This window comes from Fukomys damarensis, unplaced genomic scaffold (assembly GCF_012274545.1).
Source record: "Fukomys damarensis isolate Sample0158 unplaced genomic scaffold, DMR_v1.0_HiC HiC_scaffold_19, whole genome shotgun sequence".
Classification (NCBI taxonomy): domain Eukaryota; kingdom Metazoa; phylum Chordata; class Mammalia; order Rodentia; family Bathyergidae; genus Fukomys; species Fukomys damarensis.
Genome location: NW_022900931.1, coordinates 59,762,903 through 59,785,123, shown reverse-complemented (window position 1 = coordinate 59,785,123; position 22,221 = coordinate 59,762,903). Strand labels below are relative to the sequence as shown.

The 22,221-nt window shown below is 49.4% G+C and overlaps 2 protein-coding genes across 7 annotated transcripts; one reads left to right on the top strand and one right to left on the bottom strand.

The window, feature by feature from the left end:
• Positions 1-1,087: 1,087 nt before the first annotated feature.
• Positions 1,088-16,206, bottom strand: Snrpa (small nuclear ribonucleoprotein polypeptide A). 2 transcript variants are annotated; one of them, XM_010614465.3, is made up of 7 exons: positions 16,112-16,206; positions 15,566-15,645; positions 10,170-10,342; positions 7,346-7,525; positions 4,941-5,114; positions 4,375-4,463; positions 1,088-2,760 (listed from the first exon to the last, which is right to left on the bottom strand). In XM_010614465.3, exons 2-7 carry the CDS (start codon positions 15,636-15,638, stop codon positions 2,601-2,603), a joined length of 849 nt encoding a protein of 282 aa, XP_010612767.1. In that variant the 5' UTR covers positions 15,639-15,645; positions 16,112-16,206; the 3' UTR covers positions 1,088-2,600. The 2 variants fall into 2 exon arrangements, with proteins under 2 accessions (XP_010612767.1, XP_033621694.1); XM_033765803.1 differs by lacking the exon at positions 16,112-16,206 and adding an exon at positions 15,758-15,851.
• CUNH19orf54 (chromosome unknown C19orf54 homolog) lies at positions 15,935-22,192 on the top strand. 5 transcript variants are annotated; one of them, XM_010614462.3, is made up of 7 exons: positions 15,935-16,102; positions 17,095-17,524; positions 18,269-18,337; positions 18,745-18,869; positions 19,234-19,363; positions 19,453-19,523; positions 20,536-22,192. In XM_010614462.3, the coding sequence occupies exons 2-7, from the start codon at positions 17,217-17,219 to the stop codon at positions 20,871-20,873; spliced, it is 1,041 nt and encodes a 346-aa protein (XP_010612764.1). In that variant the 5' UTR covers positions 15,935-16,102; positions 17,095-17,216; the 3' UTR covers positions 20,874-22,192. The 5 variants fall into 5 exon arrangements, with proteins under 5 accessions (XP_010612764.1, XP_010612765.1, XP_033621693.1 ...); XM_010614463.3 differs by having other exon boundaries at positions 15,935-16,229; XM_010614461.3 differs by lacking the exon at positions 15,935-16,102 and adding an exon at positions 16,243-16,553.
• Positions 22,193-22,221: the final 29 nt, after the last annotated feature.

Sequence of the window (22,221 nt, the reverse complement as noted above, 5' to 3'; positions counted from 1 at the left end):
GTTTTTTGAGACAGGGTCTCACTATGTAGCTGAGACCGACCTAGAACTATGTAGCTCAGGCTGATCTCGAACTCAGCAATCCTCCTGCCTCAGCCTCCCCAGTGCTGGAATTACAGGAGTGCACCACCACGCCCGGCTAGCTTTCATCTGTCTTGATGAGAAAACTCAGGCTCAACAAGACATGGTGGTGCACACTTACAATCTCAGCACTTGAAAAGTTGAGGCAGGGGGAATCACTGTGAGTTCAAGGCCAGCCTGGGCTATATGACAAATTTGAAGCCAGCCTGAACCGAGACCTTTTCTCAAAAACAAAAAAGAAAACAGGCTCACAGTTCAGTCACTTGCCAAGATCAGCACCAAGGACTGGTGATTTTGAATTCACATATCACCTGCAAACTTGCTTCAAATGGAGACTCACTTGACAGAGGACTGTCTTCTTTTTGGGGGGTGGTTTTTGAGACAGGGTCTCACTAAGTAGTTGAGATTGACCTGGAACTATGTAGCTCAGGTTGGTCGCGAACACAGCAATCCTCCTGCCTCAGCCTCCTGAGTGACAGGCACGTGCCACCACGCCCAGGCTTGACAGAGGACTGTTTTCCACAGCACCCTCCCTCCCAAGAATCTTGACTTCTGGGCTGGCAGGTCAGAACTTTCTTGATGGGCAGAAGGTGGACACAAACAAGCCTGGAGTCAGGAAGGAGTGTCAGGGGCAAAGACCCAGCCAGAGCCATGGCTACAAATGAAACACCAGTGGAAGCAGAACTCTCCTCAAATGCACCTTCTGATAGTCAACTGTTACGTCAACTTGAGTAATATACGCCCCACTGACTGGATCAGCATAGTTCTGGGTGTGAATGGCATCGATGGGCTTATAACCTGAATGGGCTGAAAAGGGGAAAGAAGGACGTCTCCCTTCGGGTTTCCTCAGAGCTCATCTTCACTTGGGACTATCTCCAGGCTTCCAGTTCAGACCCTTCAGCATCCAAAGTGACCCTGCAGGGGCCGGGGATTTAGCTGAGGTTCCACTGCCTGCCTCACAAATGCAAAGAGCCAGGTTTGATCCCCAGTACCAAAAACAAAGGGACTATGCAGTGAGCTCCAGGTCTACCACCTCTGCATCATTCTGCTCTCCGGCACAGACAGCCCTTGTGCACCTGACTCTGCAGGCGGCTACCGTAAGCTTGCCTTGTAAATATGTTACTGTACTGATACCGTCAGAGCTGAGCTCTTCTTCATCACCCAGGAAGCCCCACCACTTCACAGCAGTTTTATTCTCCTTAGAACAAAGCATTTGATATTAGCTTGTGTATTTTATTCACCCTTACACACCCTATCCCTAAAACAGTATTTAGCACCTAATAAGTACTCAGCAAATATGCTGAAATTTAAGTGCTTTCCAAGCGCCTGGTAGTGTGTGTGTGTATGCGGAGGGAGAATATGCAAAGCTCGTCATGGCATCAACAGAGACCTTTTTTTTTTTTCTTTTTCTTTTTTTGGTACTGGGGATCGAACTCGGGTCTTTGCGTTTGCAAGGCAGGCGGCGGAACCACTGAGCTAAATCCCCGGCCTGAGACATTCTTTTTTCCACGGCAGTTTTTTAAAACAGTGTATCATTTTGTAGCACAGGCTGGCCTTGAACTCATGCCTATCTTCCTGCCTCAGGCCCCGAGACATTCCTCTTTATTCAGAAGAAAATGAGGCTCAGGAGGGATATCAACTGCCTGTGAGAGAATGGAGTTTCCGGAGTGGGAACCAGGATTGGCTGACCACACATCACAGCCACTATGCCTGCAGGTCCCAGTATGCAGGTGAGATGTTTCCACTTCACTATCTGTAATAACACTGAATTACTGAGTGAAGACGGCACTCCCTTTCTTCTCTCCTTCACCCCATACAGGGAGAAAAGCTGCACTGGATGCTGTGTATCTTCATCACTTCTAACACTGACATTCCTCTTTAATGAAAAGTAAAACAGGACCAAGAGTGGGCTTGGAACCTTGGCAGGAAACAGTACCTGGTCAGAATGAGGTTTCCTTTAAAGGGGGCATCCATATACAGTACACAACCTACCTAACTATACATGGTCGTTCTAGGTTTCTATTTCCTATCCTATTAGAGACAAAATATAAAAAGTTTTTGTTTTGTTGTTTTCCAGTACCAGGAATCGAACTCAGGGCCTTGCGCGTGCCAAGCAGGCGCTGCGCCACTGAGCTGACAAAACAGAAAATTATCAAAGCAGTAACTGTGGCTTGGGTTTGAACAGTACTACTACACTTATTATGTATTTTCCCAAAGCTGCCAATTTCAAAGTGCCAAGAGGTCCAAAATCCCAGGATGTGATGATATAGAGGGAAGGGAACCATGAAAGGCAAAGAAATAAAACAGACAAATGATTGTGAAAAACCACACCTCAAAAAACACTTTAATTCCAGCCTAACAGCGCCAGGTGCAATGTCTGGGGACAGACTCTGGGTACAATGCTGTGTGGCGACCACGCATTCACACACGGCTCCAAGAAGGCCCCCAGAGGGGGACTTACCTTAAGGGACAGAGCCAAAGAGGGGCAGAACAAGGGCAGGGGCAGACCTGGGGATAAGGTGCTACTTCTTGGCAAAGGAGATCTTCATGGCGTTGTTCTGAGTGATCTTAAAGCCCTGCAGGGCATCACGAGCTGCTCCTGCTTGCACCTCATTGTCAAACTCCACGAAGGCGATATCATGCCGCCCAGGCACCAGGCGGACTTCCTTGAAGCCAGGGAATCTGAGGAAAGAGCGACAGACCTCAGAGACCCAATGCAACATTTGTCCCTAGCACGTTGGCACCCAGTAGGGAGAGGACAGGGATGCTGCTGCCCTCCCTACAATGCACAGGAAGGCCCTCGTAACAAGGGATCACCGCACCCAAAATATATCTAGTGCTAAACTGAAACTAATGTAAAAATCTTACCATCCCTGCAACCACAACCTAGATCAAGACCAAACCTTATCCTCCCATCACAGCTCACCTCTGCATCCAGGAGGAATCAGTGTTCACTTTTATTGTTGTTGCTACTGTCTAAGGTTTTCAAGACAGGGTCTCACTACGTAGGCCTGATTGGGCTTGATCTCCCGATCGCCCCCTCTCGGCTCCAGGGTGCTGGGATCACAGCACGTGCCACCATACTGGCTCACTGCCCACTTTCATGACATGTTGTTTCCTTAATTTGCTTTGGCTCATTCCTTACTCCCTTCTCCATTATGCAACCCTCGTGTTTACTGGGCACTTGTTTCTACCCTTAACTTCATAACACATGTACTGTTTTGTGAATATGTTACACAAGTAAGTCGTTTTTCTACTTTATTTGGTCTGGCAAAATTTCCTGGCAGCCACATAAATAACCATCCAGCCAGGTATGGGGGCATGCCTTTAATCTTAGCACTAGGGAGGCTGAAGCAGGAGGATCATTTCTAGTTCAGGGACAGCCAGGGCTATCATAGGTTCAATGTCAGCCTGAACTACATAACGAGACCCTGTCTCAGTGAGTAAATAAATAGGAATTTCTATAGGACATTGATCCCAAGTACAACTACTGGGCTGGGGATATAGCTCAGCGGCATAGTGCTTGCCTGGCAAGCACAAGGTCCCGAGTTAGATCATCTATACCAAAAAAAAAAAAAAAAAAAAAACAAAAGTAAACTACTAGGTGGACCCACCCAGACCCATACCCTCCACTCCAGATCCTCTGCACACAGCCCCGCCTACCCAAGTTCCATCAGCAGGGCATAAAAGTTCCTGTATCATTACCTCCCACACATAACACTCTGAACATGCTCATTTCTGCCAGTTTGCCCAGTGTTTGATATCTCACTATTGTTTTACATATTCCATATGTTCCATTTTTCTCCATTGAGGCGGGGGGGACTGGGGATCGAACTCAAGGACCTTGAGCTTGCAAGGCAGTCACTGGAATTGTTTATTTAATGGGACAAAGTCTCTATGTAATTCAGGCTGCCCTTGAACTTGCTTGCAACCCTCCTGCCCCAGCCTGCTGAGTGCTGGGATTACCGGCATGCACAACCATGCCTGGCTCACATTTTTCCATTTTAGAGACTAAAAAAATGAGACTTAAGAGCCTGGACCACCCCCCAACAAAGGCTCATGAAGGCCAGCATGCCCTCGCCACAATAACCTTTTCCACCTTACCACATCCCCCACAGGCATAGGCACAGCCACAACTTCCTGTTCCTCCTCCCTTTCATGCGCAGACACTGACTGTCCCTCCTGCCAAGGCTGAGCTGGCTCAAGGCTCCCAAACAGAATTTTAAGGCCCACTCCCATGGTGACATGTTCTGGACATCACTCCCTGGCCTCATCCCAGCCACAGCCCCCACTTACTGGTTGAAAAGCATAGACAACATGAGCTCGTTGGTCTCCTCAGGCAGGTTGGTGAGGAACAGGATGTGATTTGGTGGATTCTCCGAGAGCTGCCAGGAAGGGAGGGCAGCCCATTAGCAGGTGCCTAGCAGAAGATCTAGGTGCTGTCTTCTGCTCAAATTCCCTCCCTCTGCTCGGATATCTAGCATTTCCACCACTTGCACGTTGCCAGGCTACCTGCCCTCCCCACCCTCACACACAACAGGCCACAAAAGATTTGACGTATTTCTATTCTGGTCACTGCAGTATTCGAGGGCAAAGCAGAGCCTGGTACACGTACAAGAATGTGCTCAGTAAGGAATGAATCTAGATGCTAGCTACTGCTCCCACGCCACCACAACCTTCCAGACCTCCTCTCTACACTAGGGCCCACTCCACTGCTATCTGCTGTCCTCTCAGGACACTACTGCAGTATCACCTTCTCAGAGGACTACCCAGATCACCCAATCTAGAAGAGCCCACACTGTTAGTTCCTCTCTAATTTCACATTCCATTTATGTGAGGCCCCGAGGTGACTAGACACTTACAGGCTGGGCAGGTGGCATCTGCCCTGGCATAAGCTGCTGTGGGGGCATGGCCCCAGGGGGAATCTGGCCCGGTGCAAGGCCTGGAGGCGGGATCATGCCAGGAGGCGGCATGTAGGGCGGCTGGCCAGGCATGTGGTGCATGATGCGGGGTGCCTGAGTCATTGGTGGCATGCCCTGTGGAGAGAGGGGACAAGAATGACACACAGCAGGGAGGAGGGGAGGTCCTGGTCTCCAAAAGAGACAGAGAAGCAAAGGATGTTAAAAAAAAAAAAACCCAAGTGATGACAGTGGAAAGATGAAAGACCCAAACTTGAAAAAAAGGCAATAAAGTGTGCTGAGTGGAGCAAAACAGACCTAGGTTCGATGGGGACATGGAATCCAAGACTGCACACACCTGTAACCCAGCAACTGGAGGCTGAGGGAGAAGTGTAAGTTCACACCTAGCCTGAGAAACTTGGCAAAACTTTCTTTTGAAAAATAAAAGGCCCAGTTCAAGGCCCAGTACCGCCTCCCAAAACAGAAAGTAACAAAATAAAGTTTAAGATATTAAAAATTAGAGTGTCAGGGCCTGGGATTTAGCTCAGCAGTGTTGCCACCTGCCTCGAAAGCGCAAGGTCCAGAGTTCAATCCGTGGTACAAAAGAAAAAAAATTAGAGTTTGATCTAACTTTGTTTTAGACATATGAGTAAAAAAAGAAGACTGGAGAAAAAAAAAGAAAGCTAAATTAAAGAAATATAAACTAAGACACATACTCTACTTTTGCTTCTAAAAAATCAAAGGCTAACTAAGCAGGGCAAAGTAATGCACACTTATAATCCCAGCAGTCCTGAGGCTGAGGCAGGAAGATCCCCACAAGCTTGAGGCCAAGCTGGACTACATGGAGAGACTGACTCTCTCCAAATCAACCAATCAATCAATTAATTAATGAAAAGCCAAAGAAAGAGACCCAGAGATCTAGGGAGAACAAACGCAGTGAAGGATTACTGATGTAGCTGAGGGGTAGAGTGCTTGCACACGTCTCTAGGTTTGATCCTCAGCACTGCTGGGGGAGGCGGATATAAGTTAAGGCTGAGGATTTAGCTCAGTGTGCCACTGCCTGCCTCACAAGTGCAAGGTCCTGAGTTCAATCCCCAGTACAAAAAAAAAAAAAAAAAGAAAGAAATGGCTGTCGACAAGAAAAAGTGGAAAGACAAGTCTGATGGCACACAGAATGACCAGAGCCAGAATCCCAATCAGAAGGGTTAAATGTGGATGAAAGGGTAGACACAGGAGACAAGAGCGCTAACAAAGAACGGGGAAGCCCAACAGAAATGCAGGCATGACTGTCAGCTCCAACAAAGTGAGACACGGAATGGGCCATAAAACTCTTCTTGAGAGTCAGAGACATGGAAACTCAAGAACCGGAGGAGTGGGTCCAATCCACTCATCTTTTGTACTTAGCACTCCCAGTTTTCTTCCAGAACCTTTAGTGTCACACTCGGATCTACGAATCAGCTCAAGTTACTTTTATTTTTTTTTTTGGTGGTTCAGGAGATCAAACTCAGGACCCTGCCCTTGCAAGGCAGGCATGGCACCGAGCTAAATCCCTGGCCCTCAAGTTACTCTTATATTCAGTATGAAGTAGAACTAATTTTTACCCTTACAGATCCAATGGCCCATCATTAACTTAGGAGAAAAATCAGTCCTAGTACTGTTGTACCTTGATCATACATCAAGTAACCGACATCTGTGGTTGTTTCTAGACTCTGTCCTGCCCCGCTGGACCATCTTCCTATTCTCATAGCATTAGCACATCATCCTGACTGCTGGAACTTTCTATTCTCACCCACTGCTGAGGGTGCAGATCGCTCCAGCAGTATCTATTACTTCAGTGCTGCACACCTGTGCACACTTTTTGTTCGATTTATTCCTTGGTGCTTCTTTTTCAATGTGAACTGTTTGTTCCTAATACACAGAAACAACTGCGATTTTTCATATTGATTTTGAATCTACTGACTTTTTCAAATTAAAGTTATTTATTAATCCTAAGGGTTAGATTCTCTTAGATTTCCTACATGGACACTGACTTTAAAAACAAGCAGCAGGGCCAGGGATTTAGCTCAGTGGTTACGACGCCTGCCTCACAGGCGCAAGGTCCTGGTACCAAAAATAAGACAGGCAGTAAAACCAAGGCTGAGGAAAGAAGCCAGTGCACAGACATGAAGGCAGACTTTCAGAAACATTAAGTAGGGGAAGAACAGGCATTTTGAGTGGAGACACAACCATCCAGCCATTCAGCTCCCCACCTCCCACAAGAGAGACATATCTGTGAGGGACGGAGAGGTCCTGAATCCCCACCCTGCACTCTGCCAGGTCACGCTGAGGGAGGCCTGGTGGTGAAAGCAAGTGTCTCCGCCCTCGCTTACCGGGACAGGGCCCTGGACAGCTCCCACTACTGGAGCAGCTGCCCCACCCTGCACAGCCTTCTTGGCAGATGGCGTCTCCTGGCTCTTGGGCTTCCTCTTCTCCCGCTTGCGGTCCCGCTCCACAAAAGTACCCTTCATCTTGGCAATAATATCTGAGTCAGTCTTGGCATACTGGATGCGCTGTTAACGAGAGCACAAGGATTAGGGGATGGAATTCAGAGCCAAATTGCATGGGTACAAAAATCAGACCTTACCAGGAAAAGTACTGACCTACTATGCATGATGCTCTGGGTTCAGTTCCAATACTATTTTAAAGAAAGTAGAAAGAAATCACTTGGTTTTTAACTTCCTCATCTATCAGGTGGAGATTATGAAATTTCCCATTTCAAAAGATTACTGTCAAGTTGCTGGGCGTGGTGGTGCACGCCTGTAATCCCAGCACTCAGGAGGCTGAGGCAGGAGGATCAGGGAGGATTGCTGTGAGTTCCAGGTCAGTCTCAACTACATAGTTAGACCCTGTCTCAAAAAAATAAAATTAAATTAAATTAAAAAAAAGACTGTGAGGGATGGGGATTTAGCTCAGTGGTTCCACCACCTGCCTTCCCAGGTTCGATCCCTGGTACAAAAAAAAAAATCACTGTGAGGGTTAAATCTATTTAAAGTACTCAGAATAAATTTTGGTATTTTCCAAAGACAAGACTACCTGAGCATCAGACCAAAGGCAGAACCTTGAGGAGGCAAAGCTAGTACAGAACAACTATGGAGAGAGGCTCTGTCCAATTCACTCGGTCAGCCCTTTGTGGAGGACCCACCGCTGCCTGGCTCCATTCTAGGCTCTGGGAGAACAGACAAAAGCCTTGCCAAATGATACTTTGTCGGTGTGAGAGGTATGGTAAATGAATAAAGCATGAAATGAGGAGGAGATGTGAAGTGTTGAGAAGTGAATTTTTCAGAGAAAATGGCCAGGAAAGGGCTCACAAGGCAACGTTTGTGCAGAAGCACAAAGTGAAGGGTGGAGTGAACTGTGAGAGATCCTGGGGTAGAGTCTATAGCAAAGGGAACAGCATGCAAAGAGCTAAGGCTACATGGTGTGTTCTGGAAACAGCAGTGAGGCTACGGGATGAGAGGGAGGGAGGGAGGAGACAAGGTTACAGAAACAGGGGACCTTGGTGAGGGCTCTGTCCTTCCTAGGAAGCTGAGAACTACGGAGTGCTGGGGGCAGCAGAGTGATGGGTTGGTTCTTACTCACGTCTCTAAAGGAGCACAGTGCTATGGTATGGAGAATGAGCAGGAGTCCAAGCGGGGGCGAACAGCGCACTGCCATCATTCTGATGGAGGAAGGTGGTAGCTAGGACTAGGCCAGCAAGGAGGTATGAGATGCAAACAGCTAACAGATATTTTGAAGACAGGGTGGACAGGACTCTGACAAAATTCACACATACTTAAGTGTCTGATGTGCTCCAAGTAGTTATGGGAGCGGGGGACCCAAAAAGACTGGTTTTAAGACAAGGTCTCACTATTTAGTTTAGGCTGGTCTCAAACTTGTAGCAATCCACCTGCCTCAGCTCCCAGAGTGCTGGGATTATAGGTGTGTGCCACCACACCTGGCTAAGGTTTATGGTTTTTAAACCTCAACGTCAATTCCTATATGCTTGAGAAAGGCATCTGGAAGATGTGGCAATGCCAGACTGCTGTACCCAGCGGTGACAACAAGTAGTACACAACACTCTGTCTTCTCTGGAGGGAGGTGACAGGTATCTGGCTGTTCCTGGAGCCCCCTGCCCCCACATAACCCACCCCAGGGAGTTGATGCAGAAGACATATTGCTACCAGGTGAAACTAAAAACTGATTGGGGCAGTGAAGGCCCAAGATCCCTGTCAGCACCCCACCAGGCATTGTAGTTCAGAGCAAAGACACTAGCCACTCCTCACCTCCCACAGCATGCAGGCTCCTGGGCATCCACCTGGCCTCTGGGAACCTCTGCAACACATCCTCTCCTCAAACCCTACGGCCCTCCCTGGTCCAGACCCAAACCCTCCCATCTCAAAGTATGATCCAGCCTCATACTGGCAATCCAACACTAAGCCCCCTCTTCTAATCTGCTCTACCTAACAGCCAGGGGCATTCCTTAAGTCCTCCCTCGGTTCCTACCACTCAGAATTAAGTCTACTTCAGGACAACTACTCCTCCTCAGCCCAGTATTCATCATGCAGGAGGCGATGCTCTCCCAGCACCTCCTCCTATATAACTTGATGGATTTCCTTCAATTCTAGGCTTTGTTATCTCTGGGCCTCAAGGCACAGACTCCCTCTGCCTAAAAACACTGTCTCTCTCCTCCGTAGCTAAGTGTTCTGCTCCTTCAAGTCTCATTGTTTTGTTTTTGTTTTTGTTTTTGTTTTTTTGGTATGGGAATCAAACTTGGGTCCTTGTGCTTGCAAAGCAGGTGCCAGAACCACTGAGCTAAATAAATCCCCAGCCCTTCAAGTCTCATTTGATGCAGAAAGCCTTGCCTAAACCCCAAACTGGGTGAGGTGTCTCCCCTAAACTCCTCAGCTCTCTCTGCCTTCCCTCATCCCAGTCCGGACCCCTCTGCCTATCCATAGGACTATGGTCTGCAAGGGCAGGGCTTGGGGATCATTTAGCCACTGCATGTCCCCACGCCCCCCATTCAAGGAAAAGTAAACACCATGGATCAGCAAAATAAAGTACCATCCGAGGGTATTAGACTACAGCCGACAGGAGGTTCAGGCCTATCCAGGCTCCTGCAGCACACAAACACTCAAAGGTGCACATATCCACAATCTCCACACCCACTATGCTCACCATGGGCTTGTCGTAGAAGGGGAATCCTTGCATGGAGCGCAGAGCGTTGGTGGCGCTGCTGACCTCCTTAAAGATGACAAAGGCCTGGCCCCTCATCTTCAGGCTCCGTGACACCAGGATATCCAGGATCTGGCCAAACTGGGAGAAGATGGCATACAGGGACTTCTTTAGCTCTGGAGTTGAGGAAAGAAAAGACCAATGGTGTCCAGAAGCTTTGGCACTGTAACAGGGATTTAAGGTCCTGTTTTCAGAGGAAGTAAACCCCAAATAAGAGGCCACCAAGCTCAGGATTTAGGATTCAGTGGCGCCATGCCTGTCTTCTAAGCGTAAGGTCCTGAGTTCAACCCCCAGTATGGGGAGGCAGGGGGAGCCAGCCAAAAACAGAACCCAGAGTGCCACAGGTTAGTAATCTCTCAAGATCCTACAACAATGGGAACAGGCAGGAACTACTCAAATGGTCAAGTGTACTCTTCTACAAGACATGGACAGTCACAGTATCTATATGAGGAACATAAGTACCTATACACAAAGGACTCAGAACAGCACTTGCCACATAGTAAGTGCTTAATACAAACAAGCACTTTTGTTGTTTTGGGATGAGGGTCTCACTAGGTAGCCCAGCCTGGCTGCCAACTTGTAATCCTCTTGCCTCAGTCTCCTGAGGACTTGGAATTACTACCAATACACAGCTTACATTTCTTTCACTGCTATCAGCACACTGACACAGGCTATATTAATGTGGTCCTAGCAGACTTCCCCAAACTTGTCTGAGCCTACACTCCACCTCCATCCATTGCTGAGTGGCACTGTACTCTGTTCCCAAGCCCAACACAGCACTTCTGCCTCTAGGGCCTTTGCACTAGCTGTCTAGTTTTTCTTATTTTGGTACCAGGGATTGGACTCGGGACCTTGCGCTTAGGCAAGGTAGGCAGCGGCACCACTGAGCTATATCCCCGGCCCACCAGCTGTCTTCCTGACCTGGAATACCCTCCTCCTGCTGTTAACCTGGCTGCCTCCTTCTCGTCACTCAGGTCTCAGCAGATACACTGTCATGCCAAGAGCCTTCTCTGATCATCATGTTGTATGTCCCCCTCCCATGTCCTCACCCTACTGCCTTTTCTTCATTACACTTCACTTCCTAACATCATACACTTTTTACCATCTCTCCTGAGGAGCTGTGAGTCCACCTGATTTGTTCACCAGTCTCCTCACGCCTAGGGCAGACTCCCACACACATGTGCCCCCCCCACAAACATTGAAGAATAAAAACAGTAAGTGCTGGACCAGGGATTTAACTCAGAGGTGCCGCCACCTGCCTTGCAAACGCAAGGTCCCAAGTTCAATCCCTGGTACCAAAAAAATACAAAGTGCTTTATAAAAAAAAAAAAAAAAAAACTCACTAAATCCTCACAACCCAGCAGTGGCATCACTTGCGGTCCCATTTTTACCAAGAGGGAAATGGGCTCTCAGAGGATGTGTCACTGGTCTACAGAGTATTCTGAGGGTGTTGGGAAGGACATGGCAGAACCAGATCTACAACCCAAGTCTTTCTGAATCCTGGACCACAATAACACTACCAGCAAACAGCCTCACTTGACAGCAAGTGGGATTCAAGCTAAACAAAGAATACCTCTAACCATCGAGGCCTGAAAAGAATACCAACAATTTATACAGAGAAGATGGCTGAGGCTGGGTGGCACACTAGGGAGACTGAGGCAGAAAGATTGCTACAGGTTCAAGGCCAGCCTGGACTACATAGCAAGATCCTGTCTCAAAAATCAAAAACAGAAGGTGGCTGAGATGCAGGTGCTTAATGAATGAGACAGTACTACAAAAAGGAAAGAAAATGGACGTGAGGGTAATCTGGCTGCAACATCTGTCACCCCACTGATTGCCAAGATTGATTCAGCTAAGCTGGTTGCCTAGGCAGGTGTCCCCTTCCCCCTCACAACTCCCTGTGCGTCCCTCCAGAAGATGCGTGCAGGGGTGAAGAGGAAGACAGAGGAGGACCATTTCCTCAGTCAAGGGGATACGAGCAGCTGAGCCTCCCTGCGCGAACCTCCAAACAAGCTCTCAAGGAAAGGAAATGTGTATGTGTGTTGACTGGGGGGATAAGGGTTAAAGGTGGTTTTTTGTTTCTTGTTTTTTAGGGGCTTTTTGGTACCAATGATAGAATTCAGGCCTCGCACCTGAGAGGTAGGCAGCAGGACCACTTGAGCTAAATCCCCGTCCCTCAAAGGTGTGTTGAGCAATTAGCCAGTAATTCTTCTGGTGTGAACATATCTGGTTTTTTCCTCCGTGTTCCTCTTCATCAAAACCAGTCCAGATCTCAGTCATTCCCTTGGGCTTTGGACCTTCCCCCCTCACTTTGCAGCCTCCCCTCTTGCCCACTCAAAGACATTCCACAAGGGACACAGTCAGGACAGGGGAGCAGCATGGTTTCCCAACACCTTCAGAACAGGCCCATGAGGCCCCGTGAGCCATCAGTGTTCTGCTCATTGGAAGCTTCACCATTTACATTTACACACCCTGGCCCAAACAAGAACAATTTCTTCCTGGGTGCAACAGTGTATGCCTGTAATCCCAGCTACTTGGAGGGCAAGGCAGGAGGGTCACAAGTTTGAGATTAGCCTGGGCAATTTAACAAAAGCCTGTCTCAAAAAATAAAAACGGGGACAGGGGATTTAGCTCAGTGGTTCGCCGGCCTGCCTTGCAAGTGCAGGAACCCAAGTTCTATCTCCATACCACAAAAACAAAATGTTAAAAAAATAATAAAAGCTGGGCATGGTGGTGCATGCCTGTAACCCCAGCACTCGGGAGGCTGAGGCAAGAGGATCGATGTGAGTTCGAGACCAGCCTGGGCTACACAGTGAGTTCCAGAGCAGTCTGAACTACATAGTGAGACCCTGTCTCTAAACCTGGGGTTTAGAAAATAAAATAAATAAATAAAATAAATAAATAAATAAATAAATAAAATAAATAAATAAATAAAACCGGGTCAGGGATTTAGGTCAGTAGCACTGTACCTGACTATCAAGTTCAAGGTCCTGAGTTCAATCCCTGGTACCATCAAAATAAATAAAATAGACAAAAGGGCAGGCCAGGGATTTGGCTCAGTGGTTCCGGTGACTGCCTCATAAGTACAAGGACCCAGTACCAAATAAGTAAATAAATAATAAACAAAAGGGCTAGGGACATAGTTCAGTGGGTGTTTGCAAGGCCCTCGTTCAATCCCCAGTATCTACAAAATAAAATTTAAAAAATGCACAGGTGCCAGGGATTTAGCTCAATGGTACAGCCACCTGCCTTGCAAGCACAAGGTCCTGAGGCAGGAGGATCACCGGGAGCTCAAGACCAGCCTGAGCTACAAAGTGAGAACCTGTCTCAAAAAACACTTTTCTACCTCATAACATAAACATAGAATTAATGCTTCTTCTGCTCAGAGGCTTTTCCAAAATGTCTCTTTTCTATCAAGTCCAATTAATGTCTTTCTAGATAAGACTCCCAGTAGCAGCGTGGCCACTCTGCCTGTGCTTCCCCATCATGGCCTTAACTACTCTAGGCTGCCTCTGTCTAGGAGTGCAGGACCAGGGCTCTCAGTCATTAATGTGCGTCCATGGCACTAACCAACTCTGGCTAGACACCACACTCTAAAACCACATGCAGAATTTACATTCCTGGTCTTATTTTCTTCAACAACAATTTAACTAGAAACCTCAAATTTAATCCCAACAAGTTCCTCTGGTTCTCCTAAGTTTTCCTGAAGCAGTAACAAGAGCTAATATTCATTCAGCCCTCATTAATTGCTGAGTGCCATAAAAAGCACAACATGAAGGTTTAGCTAATCTGGCCCACCACACACACACACACCCCTGTAATCCTAAACTTGGGAGGCTGAGGCAGGAGGATCACCTTGAGGTTGGGGCCACTTTAGGCTACATGAGATCAAGGCCAGCATGAATTACACAGCAGGACCCTACTTTTCTTTTCCTTAATTTTATTGGTACATTTTAGGTATACATTATGATCACACTCATCATTGGGAATTTGTACCTGTACATGATATATGAAGGATCCTATCCTGAGAGTAAGAAAAAAAAAAAAAAAAAAGACGTGAAGATGTGTGTGTGGGATTATGACTTTGTCCAGTTTTCAGATACAGAAAATTAGGTTCAGTAAAGGTGATAAATTACTCAAGAAAATGAAAGAGTCTTTCTGGTTTCAAGACTTGAGTTTTGTAGCTGGGCGTGGTGATGCACCCCAGTAATCCCAGCACTCGGGAGGCTGAGGAAGGAGAGTCACTGTGAGTTAGAGACCAGCCTGGGCTACATAGTGAGTTCCAGGTCGGTCTCAACTACATAGTGATTCATTTGTTTGTTTGTTTGTTTGGCAGTATTACAAACTAAACCAGAGTCTCAAAAAGAGCTACATCCCAGCCTTTTTTATTTTTGAGAGAAAATCTTGCTAAATTGCCCAGGCTGATACAGAAATTGCCATACTAGCCTTGCAGGTAGCTGAGATTACAAGCGTGATCCAAAGAATCGCGTTCTTGGACCAGGGATTTAGATTAGTGGTTCTGCTGCCTGCCTCACAAGCACAAGGTCTTGAGTTCGATCCCCTGTACCCACCCCCCACCAAAAAAATTAAATTCTTAACCAGAATTCCATACTTGTGATCTCAACCACTTTTCTTGCTCTGTGACCTTGAGCAAGTTACATCACCTGAGCCTCAAATTTCCTAATCTCAGAAATGGGTATAATAGCACCCCCCTGCAGGTTTGTGAGAATTAAATATAATCAAGATGTATAAAAGTGCATAATTCTACCCCAGAAAGCACCTAATTATTACCAGTGCACACTTTCCACTACCGGGTGATCAGTGAGCACACTACAATGACCAAGTCAGCCTCAAGTTTCTGGCCCGACAGAGTTCACAAGCCAGGAGGAAGACAGCCCAAAGACAGCAGAAAGACTGGGCTTGATGGGGTGAAGTCTGGGAAGGGTTTCTAGAAGAGGTTCTGTGAACTAAAACGCTGAAGGATTACATTATCAACAGTAACCAGACTAAAGAACAGGTGTAGCCTGGCGTGGTGGCGCACACCTGTAATCCCAGCACTCGGGAAGCTGAGGCAGGAGGATCGCTGTGAGTTGAGACCAGCCTGGGCTACATAGTGAGTTCCAGATCAGTCTCAACCACATAGTGAGACCCTGTCTCAAAAAAAGAACAAGTGTAAAACGAACTAAGGGCGTGCTAAACACATAGGAAACCCTATGTACAAAGGCCAAGGAATTAATTCTAGCAGTTTGGCTGGACGGGGTTGAGAAAGAGGATATATTAGCGGTAGAAAGAGGCTTCACGCAGAGCAATCAAGAATCTAGACTATCCCCAAAACTCACCATCTTTCTTGATCTTCTCATTGAGGTTGTTGATATAAATAGTGTGGTTGGGGCGGGTCTCGGGAACTGCCATGGTAGAGCTTATAGGAGGAAAAAAAAAACGACTTTAGCCGAGTTTCTCCAAATCTGCTGTTCCAACCCTGGACCGGCTAAACTCAAGGATCTTCCTTCCCAGAGAAGGTCTGGTAATACCAGAGTTTAAGGCGGGAGAAGCAGTTTGGACAACAAAGCGTGCGTAGGTTTCCGTTTCTCCCTCCCGCGTGCTGAGAGAAATATTCACCTCAATACAAGTCCCAGGATGCCCTACGCGGCGGCCTGTAGGCGGGGCGCCCCGAAAGGCGATCTCATTGGCCCACGCGCCCAAAATTGGGGGATGAGAAAAAACCCGGATGCGTGAGCCACTTAAGCAGGCACATATTTAAGGCACTCCAACCTCGCGCAGCAATAAAATTTCTCCATACGTGCCACGGGAAGGCCCGACTTCCATGCGTGAAGCTCTACCCACCTTCCCGGCATCACCAGCAGCCTGGACCTGAGGTAACTTACCAACAGGGCTGCAAGTCCAGACAGTAGCGCCAGCTAAGTTTTTCAGACCAGACCACAGTGCTTCCTTTCCCGGCCCCACCTTTATCTTCCTGCGAGCCAATCCCCGCGCGGAAATTCGGTAGGTCGACCAATCAGAGTAAGTTTAAATTTACCAATCCAAACGCTACTTGGATTCCCGCCTCAGTGGTAAAACCCCGCCCCATTGAGCACGTCGCTGGGCATACGGACCAATCAGCGAAGGTCATGAGCCTCCTACCAATCCCAACGCAACTAGCGTCCTTGTCTGTTCCGGAGGCAGTTGTTAGGAAGGCCCACCTCTTTTCCCGCAGTCGCTTGTCTTCTGTCACGTGATCGCCAAAGGGGCGGGCTCGCGCTGACAGTTCCCCACCGGGGGATGTGGGAAAGGTGGTGTCTGGGCTCCGCCATTTTGCACCGAAGGGCCGTACGTTTCACTTCCTAAGCTGTGTTTTCTTTCCTTCCCCGCTTTGTGGCCGGTCCTCTTGGCCACAGATCTCGGAGCCTTCTCCAACTCACAAACTTTTCCGGTTGCCGATTCTAGGATTTTATCCACAACTAGGCCATTTTCCCTTCCTGGTGTCCTTTTTGACCTCTTGACCCCTGGCTCAAAGGTCAGCTCTAGGGTTCATTATTCGGGTGTGGGATGTGAGCGGGGACGAAGTCTAAATTCTTTCCATCTCTAGCAGATAGGCTTCTAAGCCTCACCCTCTAGGCACCGCCCTACAGATCTGAAATTGACCCAGGGAGATTACAAATCCAGTCCCAAGAGAATGAGACAATTCCTACAAAATTTCCCTTTCCTTTCCTAAACCTCCGACCGCAACCAAACCCACCGCAGCCCCTCCCCAAACCACAAATCTGGTTCTGGGTTTAACCACCCTGTTAACCCTCAGATTTCTTGTGAATTAGGTGGCCCCAGTTCCTGCTCCTATGGCTTCAAATTTTAACTCTTAGTTCTTTCACAGCCACTGCTCAGCTCCCCAGTTGTGGAACTCGGTTCTAAAATCTATATCCTTGTGACAGAATCTTTGGGGAACTCCTCCCTTTTCCTGTTCTTAATCCCTCAACCCCTTCTGAAGGCCCCAAAATGACTTCTTTATGCTCTGCTCCCATAGAATCCTCAGTCCCTCCTCCAAGAACCCCTGCACCCCAGCCCCTCATTTCACCTCCTCTACTCCCAAAACCCTTGGACTTATCTTTTCCACTGACTCCCTGTTGCCAAACCCCTATCCCCCCGCCACCTCTACCTCCTCCACCCCCTGCCATGCGGGCTGCTCCCCCTCACGTCTATGGCCTGGAGAAGCACCAGCTCCTGAAGGAGGCCTTGGAGAAGGCCGGCCCAAACCCTAAGGGCCGAGAAGATGTGAAGAGGCTCCTGAAGCTACACAAGGACCGGTAGGGTCTCCCTATCTCCCACTCAGGGTCTCACCAGACCACCTGTCCCCAGGAACCTTCAGCCATTTCTTCTCAGGTTTCCCATTTTATGAAGTCAAACAAGCAATGACTTCAGTCCCCTATCAGTTGAAAGATTCATCATCCAGGTGAACTTGTAGGTCTTGTATACGTGTGCCTCCTAGTTTTATTAAAGGCTGAATTAAGGGATTTTTGTTTTGATTTTCACATTAATAGTTGTTTTTTGATTTTTTTTTCCAGTTTTTTTTTTTACCATATATATAGTTCCGTCTGGCCTTGAATTTGCTGCATTTCTCCTGCCTCAGCCTCCTGAGTGCTGGGATTACGGACATGTCCCACCACACCCTGTTTAACAAATTTAAAGGCCGGAAATAACCACTGAATTTAGGTGTAAGGCATCCCCTTGAGAAATTTCCTCAACTCAATTTGACTTGTCCGTGCAGAGTTTTCACATTTGCGCTTGGGCCTTCAATTCTTGAGAGTAAGAGCTGGGTTAGGCAGGCAATAGGACGACCCTCCCCCCATGCCTGATGAGGAAACTGAGGCTCAGGAAGGGGATGTGCCTTACCAGGAGACAAGTAAGTTAGCCACTGAGCCAGGAGCAGCCCTCTCCCCTCAGGTCAGCCAGGCCTGTGTTCTCCTCCCAGTCCCCGGGCACCTGCTCCCAGCTGGACCTCAGGGACTGTAGAGTTGTTCCCCTGTGACCCGAGTGTGGCCCTGCTTCAGGTTCCGCAGTGACTTGCAGTGGATCCTCTTCTGTGCCGACCTGCCGTCGCTCATCCAAGAAGGCCCTCAGTATGTGCCCAGTTTGGCTGCCCTTGCTCCGCCTTGCCTGGCTTCCTGAGACCTGAGTTAGGGGGGCAGGAGGAGTGTGCTCATCCAGTGGCCTGGGTGTGTGGGACTGCATGGGGCAGGGGTGCTTCCCACATGAGAGTGCTGGGGGGCCCAAGTGAGCCGGTGAGTGAACTCCAGAATGTGGACAGATGAGCCTGCTCCATCTCTAACTCTACTTGGTACCGTCTCCCCAGAAGCCTAGGTGACCTCAGTCCCCACCCTCCAGCTCTGGACTGAGGCCTAGGCCTTCCCCCATGCAGGGAAGTCAGGTCCCCCCATCTGACCTAGGGGAAGGGAGGGAACTTGGTCCCCCACTCCAGCTTCTAGGATAGAGGAGCCCCATAAGGGGCTGGGCCTGTCTCTCCCAGGTGTGGATTGGTGGCATTGTGGATGGCAGGCGCTCTCCTGTCTCCGCCCAGTGGCGTCCCCCTGGAGACACTTGTGCGAGTGGCTGTGGACAGAGGCTACACGGCACAAGGAGAGATGTTCTCCGGTGAGTTGGCAGAGAAGGGCCTCAGTTCCATTGGCTTCTCCCTGGGATGGGGCTGGAGGGGCCGGGTGAGGCACTACAGACATGTCAGGGGGTCTCATTCTCCAAACGCATGCTGAGCCACTGGCCAGTAGGCCAGAGTGATCACCTGGTAGAGTCTGGAGCCAGGCTCCCTGGGTTCCAGATCCAGCTCTGTCCCTCACTGTGGCCATGGACAAACAGCTGACCCCTCTGCCCCTCACTTTCTGCATTGTACCTAAGCTTAGTGGCTGGGCTTGGTGAGGGTTAGAAACATAGCTCCTGCTCAGCCCTGGCACGGTGCTGGGCAGCCAGCGAGCCCTCTCTCTGCGTGTGCTCTCACCCAAAGTGGCAGACATGGGCAGGCTGGCCCAGGAGACAATGGGCTGTCAGACTGAGCTGCTTCGCAGTGGCCTGGGCGGCCCCAACAGAGACCTTGTCCTGCATCACCTCATTACTGGACATCCCCTGCTCATCCCGTATCCCAGGGCTAGGTTGGGAGCGGGGCAGGCAGGGGAAGAGTGGGTCTCAGTTCTGGCACAGTTTCTGCCCTTAACACTAGCACCAGCTACGATGAAGACTTCAACCATGAGCCATGTAAGAGGAAGGGCCACAAGGCCCACTGGGCAGTCAGCGCAGGTAGGTTCCCACCTTCCCGGGGTCGCCCCAGTGCTCTTCAGCCCTCTTCATATTCTTAGCCTTGTGCTGGTGCCTGCACAGCCAGACCATGCACAGACCAAGGCTGGGCCACCTCTGTCCCCACAAGGTCCTTAGCATGAGACCTGGCAGGCCACAGGTGCCTCAGTTTTCCACCTGATACGGTTTCCACAAGCAGGAGCTCAGAGCAGACTGGAGGGCCACATAGTTGTTTCCAGCCCCAGCCTAGTCACTTCCAGACCCTGTGACTCTGGATAAGTTTCATGTCTCTGGGCCTCTGTTTCCCATCTGACAATTAGTACCCACCCCATAAGGCAGTCTTGTTTGTTTGTTTGCTTTTTTGTGTTTTTGTTTTTGTTTTTTGATACCAGGGATCGAACTTGGAACCTTGTGCTTAGGAGGAGGTGGCTGGCTGTTTGTTTGCTTTTTGAGACAGAGTCTCACTATGTGGTTCAGGCTGGCCTTGACCTGGTAGCAATCCTCCTGCCTTAGCCTCCCCTGAGTGCTGCGATTACAGGCGTGTGCCACCATGCCCAGCTCATAAGGCAGTCTTACAGGCGGAGCTTGTAAAATTCCTAGAACATTGGTTGGGACATTACACATCTCGGTAAATATCAGCATTGTCATCATCACTTACCTGCCTGAAAGAAGGTCAGCTCGGTACCCATCAGGATACCACAGCAGAGATTTGCTCAACCTCTCATGGCTGTGTGGCCTTGAAGACTCCTTCCTGGGCATCTTATCCCTGGACAGCTGGTGATGATGGTGTTTGCTCACCTAATGCCCCATCTCCATCCGCCTGTGCTATGGACTATAAGGCTTAAAATGCCTGCCACTTCCCTGCAACCAGGGGCCCTGGTCCCCTCTCAGCCCCACGAACTCGTCTGTAAGGTGATGATTAAGACAGCTTCCACCCTGGAGGGCCATAGGGCGCTCCAGCACCTGTTGGTGGTCCACATACCTGCACTCATCCTCTTCCCTCTCCCTCTCCCAGGTGTCCTGCTGGGAGTGCAGGCTGTGCCAAGCCTTGGCTATGCTGAAGACCCAGAGCTGCCTGGCCTCTTCCACCCAGTGCCCAGCACACCCTGCCATCCACCACCCTTGCCCAAGGAAAGCTCCTCAGGAGCCATCTTCCTTCTCTGTAAGCAGGGAAAGAGTTGGCACTACCAACTGTGGGATTATGACCAAGTCCAGGAGAGCAACCTGCAGCTGACAGACTTCTCGCCCTCTAGGGCTGCTGATGGGCGGGTGTACGTGGTGCCTCCCGGGGGGGTGCGGGCCGGCCTCTGTGGCCAGGCTCTGCTCCTCAGACCATGGGTGTCGAGCCACTAGCTGGGGCACCTGCCTGCAGCTTGGCTTTGTCACCATTTGAAGAGTGTCCCAGCTTTTCCCCCTGCGTATAGGCTGGATCCCCAACCCGTCCCATCTCTACCCTGAGCATCTGCCCAAGCCGTCTCTTCCAGTATTGGTACTGACCCCTCTATTTCAGGAGACACTGGTGGCAAGCAGACCCTATGTCCTATCCACCTCCCTTTCTGGGGTCTACGTCATCTAAGTCACTGTCACCTCATTAGATACCTGCAGGAGGCCACCCACCCACCCACCCAACATGCTGTTCTGCTCCCAGGACAGGGGCTAAGCCTGTGTTCCTCTGCTTCCCTCTCCTTGGCCCAAGTTCTTCTTCACCCTCTGCTTGCCTGCCTGCCATGCTGGTCTCAGGTCCCCAGAGGCCCAGGCTATGCCCTAGCCCTGTGCTAAAGATCACTCTTCAACTTCTCCATGTTGACTCAGGATCGCTTCCTCAGAGAAGAAGTCCTCAGCCCATGCTGCTACCAGTCCTTTCAATTTGTGGTTTGAAGTATGGTGTCATTAAACTGTAGGGTTTTAAAGCCCGTCCTAGAGAAGTTACCTGTGCAACCCCCTTTCCAACAATTCCCACCCCAAACAGGAAGACCTGGATTCCCCGTCTTAGAACATCTGTTGCACAAAATCCCTGAGACCTCTCCACAGGATTCTGAAGTCTGAGACATCGGAGAGCATGGGGATGGCTTTCTTGTATCAGTAAGAGCTAGCTTGGGTCTCTCTTCCTCTTACAAAGCCACTGTTACCTCAGAGCTCCACCCTGGTGACCTCAACTAATCCCAAAGACACCTCAGAGGCCCCACTTCCAGACACCATCAGCATGTGAATTGGGGGAGCCAGGTTTCCAACAGATGAACTTTGGGGAAACTGTCACATCCTAGCACCCGTCCCCCATTTGACGAATGACTAGATGGAGACCTGAAGTAGTAAGGTCACTGGCTGCAGTCACACAGCTGGCAAGTGGCAGGATTGGGATTCAGAACAAGTAGCCTCTGGCCATCAGCCAGGCCACTATGTGGACCCCTGAAGCTCACGGCAGAGCGGGCCACAAACTGTTCTTCCCATCTGTCTATACAGATAAAGGTAGTTACAGAATGAATGGGATCCTCACGAGTAAGTACCAGGTGCCTCCTCCACGCTGAAAGGGAGTCTATCGGTCTCGGTCATGGCAGTGTTTCCAGTGCCCAGAAAAGGGTCTTGTGTAAGGACACTGTACCGTGTAGTGGTTCTGACCGATAAAGAGGAGATGTGACCCCATCTCAGCCTTGATGTGTTGGAGCTGTCCCAGGAGCCTGTGAGGACAGGGCTGGGAGCCATC

Coding starts and splice junctions, on each gene's coding strand:
- CUNH19orf54 (XM_010614462.3), top strand. CDS start 17,217: ATGACTTCTTTATGCTCTGCTCCCATAGAATCCTCAGTCCCTCCTCCA. Junction 18,870..19,233: donor ACAAGGAGAGATGTTCTCCG/GTGAGTTGGCAG, acceptor TCTCACCCAAAG/TGGCAGACATGGGCAGGCTG. Junction 19,524..20,535: donor CCACTGGGCAGTCAGCGCAG/GTAGGTTCCCAC, acceptor TCCCTCTCCCAG/GTGTCCTGCTGGGAGTGCAG.
- Snrpa (XM_010614465.3), bottom strand. CDS start 15,638: ATGGCAGTTCCCGAGACCCGCCCCAACCACACTATTTATATCAACAAC. Junction 10,343..15,565: donor TGAGAAGATCAAGAAAGATG/GTGAGTTTTGGG, acceptor CCTCAACTCCAG/AGCTAAAGAAGTCCCTGTAT. Junction 7,526..10,169: donor CCTTCTACGACAAGCCCATG/GTGAGCATAGTG, acceptor TCTCGTTAACAG/CGCATCCAGTATGCCAAGAC.